Source organism: Spermophilus citellus (genome assembly GCF_964194105.1).
Source record: "Spermophilus citellus genome assembly, chromosome: 3".
NCBI classification, from domain to species: Eukaryota; Metazoa; Chordata; class Mammalia; order Rodentia; family Sciuridae; genus Spermophilus; species Spermophilus citellus.
In genome coordinates this window covers 227,170,028-227,186,138 of record NC_138184.1, presented here as the reverse complement: position 1 = coordinate 227,186,138, position 16,111 = coordinate 227,170,028, and the positions used below count along the sequence as shown (strand labels likewise).

Below are 16,111 nucleotides of genomic sequence, written 5' to 3'. Positions count from 1 at the left end.
TGGAAATTCATTCTTTGGTATTTTCTGTAATTTTTACAGATATTTTTTGTGGCACAGGAAGATCCTTCCCAGCCAGTGTGTGTAGCGTCCGTACTCTCTGAATGCCAGGTGTCCTCAGCTGGGCTGTTGGAACAGATGGGTTTTAAGGGTTCACTTACATGCTCTTAGTGCTTTATTTCCTCCCCACTATTTCCTGATATCTTTCTGTGATGATGTAAATGAGTATGTTGGATAAATTCCAGCACTTTTCATAATAGTTTAGCTAATGTCATGTGATATTTTTCTTTGAAGGCCTGACTAAGAGAACAGATTGGTGTTTCTAAAATAATGTAGGTGTTGGGCTAAGGATCAATTTACATTATTTTTTCCTTACATATACTTAAGTAAAACTTATTATATCTTATTTGTCAAAGTTATTTTTAGTGAAAAAGACTTATGTACATCGTGCCAATAAGAACCCCTATATTTTTTTACCATTTAGGAGAAATTAGTTTATGTTAATGTGTTATCAGAAAATTTTCTAAGCAGATTGACTGTATTTTCTTCTTTCAGCATTTTCTTGACTTCTCTGGACCTTGATGTTTTAATTCTTGTCAACTCTAGGATTTATTAATATTCCAGACATATTTAGGTGCCTTGAAGGTTGCATTATAAAAACAGCCCATTTTGGAAAAAAAAATGGTTGTTATGCTTTAATCAGAGAAATAAGGCTTTATTTTCTTTTTTAATGCAGTAATGCTAAGTAGAAAATAGAAGTGAAATATGTACTAGTCTGGACATGTGAACATTATATAAAATTAAAATCTGACGAATATAACTAAAACTTGAGTTATTTACAAGTTTTACTGGTCTATTAATTTGAAATCAAAATGTACAGAAGACAAACTTATGTTGTTTAGTACCGTGGATTGATAATAAAGAAGAAGAGTTTGATAGTATGTGATGGTTTATTTACATGTTTATTTATAAATTTTCATGGAAGATTGAAAATAATTAAAAATCTCACATTCCCTGATTAACATTGTAGAATCAGTGCATTAGCATGTGAGAATACTCATCATTATGGTCACAGAATCTACCTATTTTTGTTATGTAAGGTTTCAGTTGTTTGGTGAGTCACGAGTAGGAATAGGATTACCAGGGTGGTATCTATTCAGTGTGTGTGAGTGTGAACACCTGTTCATCAGGGCCTTTCTGTGTCAAGGAGCATTCCTGGTGCAGTGGATGTAAAGATGGTATAATCTGGTACCTTACTCAAGGATTTTGGACTAGGGTGAGAAAAGATAGAATTACCATGTGGTGGCGTGAATGTGAAACCGCATGGTGCATGAGACATTTAGGTGTCTCCGTAGAAAGAGGTTTTAGAGCCACTCAGCAGTGTTTCATAAAATAAAAGACAATTGTGAAAAGACTCCCAAGTAGGCTTAGGTGGATGAGGAAGAGTTCATTAATTGTTCAGAGACAAAACTGAATAAGCAAATGCAGCATTGTGTGTAATTCCTCCCCACAATGTACACTCATTGGCCCTCTACTCCTTTGTGGAGACTTTTTACATTGCTTTCCACATCTTGCAAGAAAGTGGAGGCAGGCCAGTGTGGAAATGGGGAAAGATATACCCAGATGAATTAATTTCCCATCACACTCCCAGCTGTGGTAAAGAAATCAAAAACTAATTGCTACAGTGAAGTATCTGGATTTTTATGTCCCCACTTTTATCTCCCTTGGGATTCTTGGGCTTGGAACCCAGGGTTGTAAGCATACTAGGCGAGTACTCTAGCATTGAGCTACATCTCCAGCCCTTTATATGTATCTTTAATCATATAGTTGTGCCCCACTGATTATTTATTCATTGATTAGTTTATTTTACTTTGAATTTTAAAATAATAATAATAATAATAATAGAAGATCTTAAAAATGATATACTCCTATTATCTGTTTTGGTTGGGTTTAAAACTGTTAAAATAACCCTCAACTACATACCTGCCTTTTAAATTATACTATTAGACTATTTGTCTTTTAAATCTTTAGTTGTACATTTTTGACAAAATAGGAAAAATTGAAATGCCAGCTTTCTAATTTGAATGGAAGGATGAGTTGGTGATATGACAAGCACTCGGTTGAGCACCTTAGGTTTTATTATTTTTAACTGGTCCTTTATTCACAGGTGCAAATTGTTTTATTAGTATGATGCAAATAACTTTTTTTATACCTTCCTTATCCCTACATTTGAATGTTGCTTTTTAAGGTTTTCTAATGAGACTTCTCTCCCTTTTCCCCTCCAGCGATGTGCATTTTGTAAGCACCTTGGAGCCAGTATCAAATGCTGTGAAGAGAAATGTACCCAGATGTACCATTATCCCTGTGCTGCAGGAGCTGGCACCTTTCAGGACTTCAGCCACTTTTTCCTTCTTTGTCCAGAACACATTGACCAAGCTCCTGAAAGATGTAAGTTTATGACAGATGTATTTTTAAACTTCTTTCAGTGTGTTTACTTACAATGACACTGTACATTCCCTCCATGTTATTCTACTTGTACATAATCCTGGTAGTCTGAGGGATCTTTGCAATAGGTCCTTGGGGGAAATTTGTTAACAATTTCATAGAAATTAATTCCAAAAGGCTATTTCCTTAAAAATTTAAAGAGAGCTTTTATATTCTTGCTTTTTTTAAAAAAATTAAACCATAGAAAAACATACTGAGTATAGTATTTCGAATATGTGCTGTACAGCAGTTCATTAAAAGGTTAAATGGTAATCAGTGTCTTTACCCACAGAACACTGTGCAGTGGGGGGAGTTCGAAGCCAGATCTCTCTGGCGTTATCTGAGGATGTCTGGTGTGGGAGCGTCCAGTACTTCATAAATTTGTGGGAGCTGTGTAGCCTTGGGAGTTGTGATAGGAAGCTCGTTGTGCCTGTTTGTGATTCGTCAGTCTTGGGTATCTGTAATCTGCAGTGGTCTTTTTTTAATTTCTTTTTCCAATAATGTTTTAGAATTCAGTGAAAATGTTAAATGTTTGACTTTTCTGGTTTTTCACTATATGGATTTCCAATAAGCATGTGGGATCTTTTCCCCTAGAACATTGAATTTCCATACTCATTGTAAAATCTCCATGATGTTTTATTCAGTCTTTTATTATGTCACTTTTTACTTACTTGTTATCTTTTATTCATTTCTTACCAGTGTTTTGATAAAAGCTTTCCCCTCTGTCTTTTCCAGGTTTATGAATCATATATACTATTTCAGGCTTAACATAAAGTAATTTCAAGTACAATTAGACTATATAATCTTTACTTTTTATCTTCATTTTGTACCATAATTTCATCTTCAGTTCAAATTTTGTGTCCACATATATAATCATGTGCTCTTACCAACTATACAGGTGAACGTTATGGGTAAGGCATACTAAAATTCCAAATCATATTAAGCTTATAAATAACGGACTTATAAATAAAGTTTAAAAAATATTTTGGATTACTTACCATTACATCTGAGAGAGATAGAATATTCATGTACAACAACTGTTATGGGTTTTTAAAAGTAGTGAATTATTTCAGTGAGGGCATACATCATTATATTTTGGGTGGTATAATACACTTTGCCCACTAGATAAAAATTACTTTTCTGTATGTAATAATCTGAATTTTATTCAGTGTTTTGGATTCAGTTATACTATAGACCTTAGTAAACAGTGTGCAAACCTGTATATGAATATGGCTCTAATGTTAGAGATTTCATTAATTGATAGGAGTACTGCTTTCTGCTGACAACAACATTCTATAGTATATGCCCTCAGTTACATGTTAGTGATCATAAATCAGTTTGTAAAATAATGAACTGTTAAGAACTGAGGTGAGCTTATTTGCCATCATTTGTCATGCAGATGGTGAAAGGTTTATGCTGGCAATTTATAGCTAAAAGATACATCAAAATTAGTGGTATTATGCCTTGTTCCAAAATAGACTCATGGAGATTAAAATAAATGAACTGTACAATAAAATAAAACTAACATGAAGTAAGCATATTTGGCCATGTGAAATACAAATTAAATAACTATGACGGTATTTCTGAGCCTGATACCCAAAAGAAATGGTCTATTTATTTATTTATTTAAGTTATACATGGATACTACGTTTTATTTTATTTATTTATTTTAATGTTGTGCTGAGGATCCAATGCAGGGTCTTGCACATGCTAGGTGAGCACTCTACCAGGGAGCTAGGACCCCAGCCAAAGAAATGGATTCGTTTTAGATGTAAAACACAAATTTCTAGAAGTTAACACAAAGGAGGAAATAAGAACATTTATCTGATTCTCAGTGTATATGACAAGATTCACTTGATATTGAAAAATTGTCTTAAAGTTAACTGTCTGGCAGTATAAACAAATCCTGCAGGGCTGTTTCCTACAACTGCCCTCAAACTGAGCCAGTGGTGTAAAACCAGTGCCCAATTGTGAGTAAGTTCTATTCCTTATGGATTTTTAAAAAAATATATATACATATTTTTTAGGTTGTAGATGGACACTATACCTTTAACTAACTAACTAATTAATTAATTTTTATATGGTGCTGAGAATTGAACCCAGTGCCTCACATGTGCTAGGCAAGTGGTCTACCACTAAACCATAACCTAGCCCTCCTTAGGAATCTTAAAGAATGCAGTCTAAATATACAGATTTCTGGCCACATGTCTTAATTTAAGGATATAATTTAGATAATATTGCAGATAGAGTGTATTTCTGCCTCTGTAAAATCCTTCATAAATATTGCTAGCTACTTAATTGTGGGTCATGGCATAAGATAGTTAACTTTTATGTTTTTAAAATGGGGATATCTTGAATCAGTGTCATTATGTGTGGTAAATGATAGTAATTAATGGAATCACACAGCATTGTGCCTTGTATAAATTAATTGCTTTACCAAAAGATAGTTATTTTAACTCTTTAGTTAAGACTCGATGTGAGAAGAATAATTTATATTGAGTGCACACTTTTCACGTTGCTGATTAAGTGCAGAAAAATGTACTGTGATAGTTGGCCGAGTTAGGAATAAGATTGACACTTCTGTTTATGAAAATAGAAAAATCTATCAAAAACATTTTCATGCAAATGATGGAACATTTATGAGGTTTCTCCTTAGAAAGATTATCTGTGAGCAAGCCAATGTTTTCCTTTTAGGGAGCTCTCTCCTGCAGAAGTGGCTGGTCATGGCTCCAACATTATCCTTGCAACATCATGATGCAAAGGATATGCTAACTATGTCTAGAAAGTTTATGCTGAATATCCATCTAGGAGATTTAGCCAGATAAACTTTCATAGTAGGCAAGTTGGATGGCAAGGAGCCAGCCATGAAAGACCAAGGAGAGAACATTCCAAGCAGGGAGAAAACTGCTACACAGGCTTTGAGGAATGAGCCTGGCATGATTCGTGGACAGACACCTAATAGTCATTGTAGTAGCCTGCTAAGTGGTTAGAAGAGATCATGTCAAGGTGAACACAGACTAAAGGAATTTGCATTTTACTGTCTGCAGTGAGAAGGCTTTTCAGAGTTTAAATGTGGGAAATATCGTCTCCCAATCCACTCTCTCCTCCCTAGCGAATTTGCTTCATCACTAGGTTTGACTCCAGCCTTTCTTCCCTTGCTAGTGTTTCTTGAAGTCCTGATACTCTTCTGTTTTGCCCATGTTCTATCAGCCCCTGGCCTTTTTTCCTAACTGCCTGCCACCTGCATGAGCCCACCTCTTTGGATGATATCTATGATCTACCTTTTCTATGTAGAGATTTCATTTGTAGGCAAATCACGAAGCACAGTGTCCTTCCAGTGAACAAAACTGGCAGATGATGAGTGTGTTGCGGAGTTGATGGAACAAGAAGGCTGTGCTGGTCTAGCCTGACGGTGATTCTTCCCCATGGCAGCTGAAATCTTGCTCTTTACCAGTGCTTCTATTCTATGTGCCTGTTCGACTTTCTCAAGCACCTTCCAATCTGAGCAGGTTTCAGTCTGTGATAAGCTTCCTTCTCACCTGAGATTAATGTTTTTGTCTTTTTCCTTTTATCTCTTTCACAGTTGTCACTTAGGAAATGACTTTCTGTACAGATTATCCTTCTGTTTCTTTCACTTTTCTCTTGTCAAAAGAACCTTGTGCCCTTATTTCCTTCAACTTCTTCATCTTGTGCCTTTGTGGCACTTTCCTGCCTACTTTGGTGTATGTTCCGATGTTCTTCACCTTCACTGATGAGTAGAGTAGTTCAATTTAGTAGTCAGTATTTATTAATAAGTAGTAAAGATTGTGATCATTGAAGCCAAGGAGACTTGAGCTTTACTTTTGCCCTCTCTAATGATCTTTTAACCTTTCAATCTGCTTTTGCAACTGCTTATAGAAAAATTTCACTTAGTTGTTTGATGATTGCTTCAATTTTAATGTCTCTGGTTTGCAGATGTATATGCATGTACATGTACACATACTTCTGACATGACAGCTACGTAGTTGCATCATCTTATACATAACCTCCAAAAAGTGGTTTTAGTATTTCTGCACATACCTGTTCCCTGGCTGGGGAGTAGGTTGGAACCAACCTCATACTTTCACATAGTACTTTTTTCTGTTATTGTTATGTATGTAACAAATGGTAAATATATTTGTATTAGATGCATCACATTGATGTTTTTCTTTGGTTTATTATCAGTAACCTGTAGAAGTCAAATAACACAACAGGATTGTCATTGAGGAATTGCTGGGAATCATTATAAAATAAAAAGTGGGAACACTCTTGTTTCAGACGGGGTTTGTGAGTATAGAATGGTTCTGTGAAATAGAAATATAATTCAAGCAAGCTATTTTAAGTTTCTTAGTAATGTTAAATTAAGTGAAAAGTATTTGAAATTTTGTAGTATGTTTTATCTAACCAAATATATAAAAATATTAGTATTTCAACGTGTAATTAATATAAAAATTTTGAGACACTTGACTTTTTTTTTTCCTGCTAAGCCTGCATTCAGTATGCATTTTACATTCACTACACATCTCAGTGTGGACTAGTATGTCAGTTGCTCAGGAGCTGCTATGACTAGTTGCTGTAATGGCAAGTTGAAGTGATGGAGTAGCAAACTCTAGGAAGTTTTATGGAAATATTTTAGACAGTGTTCCTGCAAAATTATTAATAAGGCAAACCAAGTATCTGATAATTATTCATGTGCTTTCCACAATTTCTAAAAGTTTAGAGTAGGCAAAAATCAAAGATCAATTTTTAAATGTACATAATTCTATCTTAGTATTAAGAAAAATAATTTATCCTCTTATGTCCTTCTATCATGTGTGAACTTCCCCTTTTAAATTCATGATTTATTTTAAATGTCTGACAATTAAAGAGCTATTTAAAAGTGATTGTAGAAGGAAGACCTTCATTTAAATAAAATGCATTTAATAAGATTTAATTTATGCTAGGCAGTTGGAGATACAGAACGAAAAAAGAAACATCCCTGTCCTTCAAGTGTTCCCAGCTTTGGGCTGTCTTTAATGGCTAGTACAGCAAAACTTTCTTGTAGGTGTGAAAACAGGTATTTACAGCAGAGTTTTGAAGGCCTCTCTGGAATGGGCTGAGGACGTCACGAAAGCACAAAGGTGTTTTCTTTTTTTTGTTTGTTTATTTGTTTTTTGTTTTTTTGAATAATTTAGTACTAGGGATTGAACCCAGGAGTGTGTAACCTCTGAGATATATCCCCAAACCTTTTTTTTTTTTAAATTTATTTTTAAAATTTTGAGATGGGGTCTCACTAAGTTGCTGAGCCTGACTTTGAACTAGCAATCCTCCTGCCTCAGCCTCTTGAATTGCTGGGATTACAGGCGTGTGCCATTGTAACCTGGCACACAGAGTTCTGAGCAGAGGGAATAGAATGTGTAAAGGGACATAGACGTTGGACAGAGTGTTGTGTCATGCTCACTACAGACTACTCACACCAACAGGAGCGAGCAGGTAGTTCCAAGATCTGGCTGGAAGGCGGGGTCTGGGGGTGCTTTTTTGCTCGGCCTATAAAATTATGATTTTTTTTTTAAGGTGTAAAAGGAGGTAATGATGATTTTTAGTGTAAACAGAGCCTGACAATTAGATTTTACATTTTTGAAAATGTGGTTTAGATGTATAGATGATTTTTAGAGAGGTCAGAACCTTAAATTGGGATGACTCCATTTTGAAGAAACTGTTATCATTAAGACAAAACATGAACTTTATAATAAGAACAGAAAGTCGGGTATGGAAAGTTTAGTAAATAAGCATTGGTGTGTCTCTCAGGTGTGCTGGGTCAGAGGAGTTAATAGTCAACAGTGACACTGAAGTTTCTGCTTTTAACCCATTGGTATAAGTTTAATTTCATTAATTTTAGAACATCTGGCTGTTGAGCTCCAGTAAGACTGAAAATAAAGGTTTGGGTTTAGTGACAGAAGCCTGGGGCTGGTAATACAAATTTGGCAGTTGTAGCCTTCTTTTGACAGGGGAGAGATTTCATTTGTAGGCAAATCACAGAGCACAGTGTCCTTCCTTTGTCCTTCCACAAAGGAAAACCATAGGGAGTTGGAAAGGGAAGAAACAGGGTGGCGTCTAGGGAACTCTTCAGCATTTAGGGAGGTTATAGAGATGCAGCAGTCAAAAAAGGAAGATGAGGTGGACATACTGAAAGCCTAAGGAGAGATCAGGAAAGAGTTGTCAAGGAAAGGGAGGTATGAATAGGAGATGGTCAATAATGCAAATGTTGCTAAGTGTAGGAATGGCCTGGTTGAAAAAGTGACCACATAGTCCTTTATAGCTACATTAAAGCAGCTTCAGGGGAATGGTGGATCTGTATGTCAGGGTCCAGCCTACAGACCACATTCCAGGACTTCCAGCTAGGAATGGTATATACATTTTTAAAGGATTGTTAAAAAAAAAAAAAAAAAAGTCTGTATTCGAAGACTGCTGTGGCTTAAAAGCCTAAATATTTACCAAGTAGTCCTTTGTAGGAAAAGTTCTCTGACTCCTGGAACATGTAAGAGGGTAGATTTGCACTCAGTTTGAAGATGCTTAACTAGGAAAGAGAGAAGGTGAAAGTGATTTTTAGAATAGAATTAAGAGAGGAACAGATAGGAATGACCAAACTCAACAAAAGGGAAAACAACAACAAAAAAGACTCTCACACTTTGTGATAGTTGTTAGAAATAGGCATAGTCATATGACCTAAAATGGAGTAATTTTAGAATACATTATTTTCCTTCTCTTATTGTAATATATGCATGGGCTTAACTGTGTATTGGGGAGGGCAGTTTTTTCTTGACATTGTTTTTGTTTTAGACAGTAAAAGTACAGTTAGAAAGTGCACCTTTTAGTCTGCATTTATGGTTAGATGATGTCTATAAGTATATGGACTTCAATGCTTTTACAACTGGAAATCAATGTAGATGAGAATAGAATTAATATATGAAAAAATACATTCATGTTTGAATATGTAGCTTCCGTTTTTTACTGTTCTCCCACATAAGACATTTTTCAATATTAAAAAAGCCCTTATTTGACCTGAGTAGTTTGTTTATGCTTAAGAAGCATTTAATCTAATTCATATCAACATTACCTAATTTTGTCTTTTATCTGTTTTTGTAAATTTCAAATATATTTAATCCAAATAAAATCTTTATTCTTACACTACCAGTGTCTCTCAGTTCATTCCCTCTGCCCCTTGTCCATCCAGTTCATTGCAGCAAGTATATATTGACCATTAATTAAATGCCCAGCATTATCATTGGTATTAGAAAAATAAAATCCAGAAATGTTTGTGGCCTCAAGAAGATATAGGCACAAATCATTGCAAAACTAAATGATTGAATTTAATGTGGTTAAGTCTAGATTAAATACACTACCATGCTTTTATTGAGACCTCATTCTGACTAGATGCCAGTCCAGTGTGGATAACTTCAAGTGTCTGAAAGTTTACCATGCAAATTCCCTTTAAGTGATTTTAAATTGTCAAGTCAGAAAAGTATTAAATTCTTATACAACAATTTCATTGTTTTACTGTTAATTATAGCAAAGGAAGATGCAAACTGTGCAGTGTGCGACAGCCCGGGAGACCTCTTAGATCAGTTCTTTTGTACCACTTGTGGTCAGCACTATCATGGAATGTGCCTGGATATAGCGGTTACTCCATTAAAACGTGCAGGTTGGCAATGTCCTGAGTGCAAAGTGTGCCAGAACTGCAAGTAAGTTTTAATTTCAACTCAAAGGTGTGTATTGAGCTTAAGAGAGACCCTATCAGGTGCTAAAGATTTATGTAATATGATAAAAGTTGTTCCTATTGCAGCTATATTCATTCAAACAGACTTCATTGTGTCTTAAATGACTAGATATTTATTAACATTTCTATTAGTTTGAACCCTAAGCAAAACACATTTTAATAATTTAAATTCTCCTGGTTGTCTAAAAATCTAACTTAAATATGCCAGCAATTTGTAAAAGACTGATCTTAATAATTTAAGCATTAGAAAAATAAAGTAGCTTTTCTTGAGGGGATCTGGGGAGATGATTTAATAGGAAAATGAAGCTCTAACTAGAGAAATTATTTCCTAGAGTTCAGCCAGGAAAATCAGTGATGTGTTTGAATTTCTTCTCCAGAAAGGTCACTTTCTTCTAAGATTACTGTTTTAATAAAACCTTTATATTTATCTGAAAGACAATTACCTTTAGTAGATTCTAGTTACCATAATTCTAAAATGAAGTATTGTGTGGCATTTAAACAAATGTTATGGCAGATAATAAATGTTATCTTCTTCTATTTGTTATATTCCATCCTTGGTCATTTTTCTAGTCTCTGAAACCCCCCCCATCCCCCATTAGCAAGATAATCAGGGATGTTACCAGCATCACCAACAATCTAAGAATGCAGTTTACAGGCTGAGTATTTTTGGTACCAGAAGGAATTAATACCCAGCATTGCCATGTTCAGTCTGTTTTATTAGTTACTCATTTTGATGATAGTTAGCATCAATATGTTAGAGTTATATGGAATAAATTTGACCACTTACCCTCTTATTTTGGTAAAAATTAGGTAAAATAAAAGTAAAACATTTTTCAGTACCTTGTATCTGTATTCAGTTTCTTTGGGAGGAATGAGAAAACTCGAAGAGAGTGCTTATTCTCTGAGATCCTTCCACCTAGCAGAAGAGTTAAAGTATGCAATATTATATGTAGAGTCTTTTGAACTGAATAGTAACTGGAGGCCAGCTTTTACCCATTTTTCCTGTTTGTTACTTATCCCCAGGTTTGATTTGGAGACCTGCTTTCAACTCTTCTTAAATTCTTCATTTTTGCTTTTCTCCTCTTCTTGAATTAAATTTAGTATCTGAGAGTGATTAACTGCCAAGAATTGAGACAAGAGATTATGTGGTAGGGCTGGGACCCAATTTTTAGGGCAAAAGAATATTTAAAGAAAGCTTTTAGGTTTTCAAGTATAATTCTCAATAATTATGACAAGATTATTTTTCTTAGTACATAATCATTTAATATTTATTGCTTAGTGGACATTTTAAGCTCACATTTTAATTCTCACAGAATTCTTTCATTATTATTCCCATTTTATATGTGAAACTCAACTGAAGCCTCAGTTTGCACAGCTGGGGAATAGCAGTCTGAATACAAATACAGATATGTCTGATTTGACCCTCTGTCATTATATAACAGTGCCTTTGCCATTCACGCTGCCAAAATTTGATCCTTTCCACACAGTATCACCTAGCAGTTACAATTCTTCCCCACAAATGAATGGGCATGAGCTATTTCAACAACAAAGATGAGAGGTTGTTCATCTTGCCTTCCCCTCCTCCTCTACAGGAGTCCTAAAATGACTAAAGCAAGTTACTGCAGGTGAACTTCAAGTAAAGATAGCCCTTTGGGGACCCATGGTTGGGGGTTACCTCATCATTATCTATGTAGAGACAAAAACAGATACTGAGGTATTTATGAACTGTGCAGTTTCTAGGACTGATCCTTTTCATGATTACTTATGTTTATAAAACATAAGTTTAAAGATAAGGCATCATTAATGCTATCTTATTTTTTAGACAATCGGGAGAAGATAGCAAGATGCTAGTGTGTGATACGTGTGACAAAGGGTATCATACTTTTTGTCTTCAACCAGTTATGAAATCAGTACCAACCAATGGCTGGAAATGCAAAGTAAGTTATTTATTTTTTTAAGAAAATATCCTCTGTATGTTTTATATAGAGAGCAGACAAATCAGATACCTATTCAAATCTATTTTAAAAATACTTTGAACTTCATTGACGTATAACTTATATACAACAAACTGCACATATTTAAAGTATTAGTTTGACACATATATATACCATGAAGCTATCATCTTCTTCAATATAATGAACCTTCTCATCATCTTCAAAAGTTCCCTGGTGCCCTTGGGTACCCGCCTTCCTGGCTATCCACACCCTTCTCTGGTTTTCCCAACTGGTGTGCTTTTGCTCACTGTAGATTGGTGTTCACAGTCTACAATTTTGTGCAAATGCTATCATATAGTATACTCTCATTTTATCTGGCTTTTTTGGCTCAATGTAATTATTTTGAGGCTTTTCCAATTTGTTGCACATATTAGTTGTGATTCCTTTGTATTACTGAGTGGTAGAGATACCAAGTTGTTACTTAAATCTTTGTTGGTGAACATTTGGGCTGTTTACAGTTTGGGGCTACTAAAAATATTGTGAACTTATCAATTAATGTTAGTATGGTGCTTAATGAAAGAAACTAGTTTTGCATTATTTATCAATCTTCCCAGACACCTGTGAAATAGGTGGTATCTCCATGAAGAAACTGAAAAACCAGATGTATTTTACAGTCTGTTAATTTGTAATCCCAGGTAAAAGATATTGCATTCTGATTGATTAGCTCTTAGGGTCCTTACAATTAATTTGTATGTACAGTGTACCTATGTGTGTGTGTGTGTGTGTGTGTGTGTGTGTGTATGTATGTATGTATTAAGAATTTGGAATCATAATGTGCAACTTTTAGGTTCTCTCTCTTCCATGGTAGTTTTAAATAAATGATTTGTGACTCAGATATTTATTTTTTTATTTATTGTCGAAAGTTTCTCTTGGTTTTGAGATGTGGCCAGAATCTTCAGATATTTTCCTACGTTTTTATTGCTGAAAATACCAGACCTTCTATTGTGTGGGGCACTTTTTAAGATCTGTTTATAGTTACTTTTAAGTTTTCCTTGTTATTCTTTTGGTCAGTAAATTATTTTTTCTTTTTCCATCTGTTTTTTTGTATCTGCATTTGTATGACCCTGAGATAATACCATGCTGGTCACTTTAAGCTTTCCCAGGAATTTACTGAGTTCTCACTACTGTCTGTAGTCCCTGTGGGTAGACTTACAGTTCTGTCGACTTGGGCATACTTTGTGTAGGACCAGGTAAGCAACAGAAGATTATAGGGTGTTATCTACCCAGAAGCATAAAGTATTTAAATTCTTAAAGTGAAAATAGAAGATAAGAATAGTTCAAGTTTACCTTCAGATCTCTCAGCAAAAATTAGTAAAACTAATTTTAAAAAAAATTCTTGGATGATATTTACAAACAATATTTAGTGTGGCCTTTCTTTGAATGTTCTCTAGAAAGTTAAATCAATCATAAAAGTAGCCCAGGTGTTTCCTTTAAAATTTATACAGGCCAATGAATAAATTCCAAAATGAAGGTTGATGAGGATTAATGGTTAAGTAAGTTGTCCAAGTTTACTGATTTGTAGATCCTTTCTTAAATTGTAGATATCACATTCTAATACACTATTTTCTCCTTGTGTCACCATACTGTGTATGCTTAATTGTGTAAGAAGGGCTTTCCTCCCTACACTAATTAAGAATATTTTTCATTTCATTAGAATGTAGGTCTAAAGAAACTAAGGACTCCAGATTCATATACTGTCCTGCTCCCCTCCCCCGCGTTGACTTCAGTTATTTATAATCTTAATGTTAAAAAGTCAAATAGAATTTACAAAGAAAATACAAGGAAGTAAGAAATATTAATTTTATTTAACAGTTAATTTTGGTTTGAAACTAAATTGCCAAGATCCCTTATGATAGATGTTTCCTCAGTTCCGGTTCATTGCTTAAGCTTTTTTTTTTTTTTTTTTTTTTTTTTTTGGCTTTAATGATGATACAGACAATTTTTCTTTTTTCATTTTTGTGGTGCTGAGGTTTTGACCAAGGGCCTCACATATGCTAGGCAGATGCTGTGGTACTGAGCCACATCCCCAGCCCAGAAGAGTGCCTGTTGTATTTGTTTTTAAAATAAAAATAGTATTGATGATGTCCTGCCCTTCTTTGCTAGTTCAGGTTAATAAGACCTCAGAAAGCAGTCCTTGAACATTTAATTTAATGAAATGCTGCTAAACTCTGTAAAGCTTTTGTTCACAGACTCACGGTGGTGGCACAACTGAAATCTGTAATAAATGGGGGTATCAATCCAGTTATTTCTCAAATACAGAAGTTCCTCATTATAATTTACTGGTATGCTGTTTGCAGCTTAACTGTTGTAAGTAGATACTGACAAGGACCATAATCTTCTGCTTTCTCTGAGAGTTATGATTCTGATTACTGGGTGCATGTCCCTGTGCCATTCTGACACCTAGTGCTTTTCCCTTGGTAGTACTATGTAGAAAACTTGCTTATTTCTTCTGTCTTTGACAGCACTTGGGGCTAACAGAATAATAAATAGAAATGCTAAATACAGGCATTGCAGCTTGCATTGCAGTAATCTTGAAGGTCAGTTAAATTATATTAATTTTTAATTAGTGTTTCTATGAAAAAATGTCGATCTCTGAAATCTCCAGAGTCAGTGATGTCCCTGCAGCCTCCCATTGTTGTCCCATTTGCACAGAAGTGTGCTCTGGGTGTATCTCCCCTAGGTCTCCCTTTCCCTTTCTATTTACCGGCCCATGTGTCACCTTCTTGGTTGATGAGGATTAATGGTTAAGTAAGTTGTCCAAGTTTACTGATTTGTAGATCCTTTCTTAAACTGTAGATATCACATTCTAATACACTATTTTCTCCTTGTGTCACCATACTGTGTATGTGGGTGCAGTGTTCAAGGGTTTGGGGGTGGAGTGGGATGCTGAGGATGGCACCTGGAATTGCAGGCCTGGGGCTGCTTCCAGGGTTAGGCTTCTCTGGCTGCTGGGGTCCCATGGCTCTGCCACTGGCGTGGAGGGTCCACCCTGCCCCTCCCTTGCAGGACGGGAGAGGGTGTGATGGCCTGCAGGAAGGGAGGTGCTGTGCCCATCTGGGCAGGGTCTCTTGGGCCTTTTTGGAATGCCTTTTAATTGCTTTTCAAATGTCTTTTCAGGAAAGGTAGGCTAGAGAGTCCTGGTGAGGAGGTCACTCTAGCTGCAGGTGCAGGGGCGGGGTGGGAGGAGACATTGAGGGAGCCCGCACCTGTGCTTCATGCAGTCCACGGGGGACAGATGATTGGCACCTGGAACTGAAATCTGGGTTTGGGCCTTCTAGGGCAGTCCTCAGCGAGTTCTCTTAGGCAGTAGTCGGAATGCGGGGCGTTTGAGCAGAGAGGCCATTTCACCCGGGATTCAAAGAGCCACTGGGCACCTGCGCTCAGGTGTGGCCACCTGGGAGGTGGAGCCTGCAGACTGAAGAAGGCCTGCTTTCTCAGGTAGTTCCATTTCCTCCCTGGTTGAAAGAGAGGTGGTGATGTGTTATCTTGATAATCAGGCTAAGGAAAAAATTCTATGTTTAATGGGTTGGTACATTTATTATTTTTATCTTAACATAGTGTCTCTATTTGTAATTCGTTTTCTTTCCTAAGGAGGAAGAATTGCATTTGTAACCTTCTATGTATGTATATATACCTGACTCAATAGCTTTATCTTTCTTTTTTATGGTTGTGCTGTTAATTTCTACTTTAATTACATTTAATCAGAGAATTTAATTTAGCTGATGTGTTTTTGGAAAACAAATGTTTTAATACTTGAAATAATGACTTTTGAAAAGTGAACCATTTATTTATTATTTCATTGTTAGAAGAAATCCTTTTACTTTGTTTTATGGCTGGTTGATTCAAAAAACTGATAAAATTA

At 35.5% G+C, this 16,111-nt stretch overlaps 1 protein-coding gene across 1 annotated transcript in view; it reads left to right on the top strand.

The window, feature by feature from the left end:
- KMT2C (lysine methyltransferase 2C) overlaps positions 1-16,111 on the top strand; it is a 270,015-nt gene that overhangs the window by 136,135 nt on the left and 117,769 nt on the right. The window contains 3 exon segments of the mRNA XM_081287862.1: positions 2,283-2,445; positions 10,049-10,220; positions 12,078-12,192. Of these exon segments, the coding sequence (XP_081143988.1) occupies positions 2,283-2,445; positions 10,049-10,220; positions 12,078-12,192 (450 nt within the window).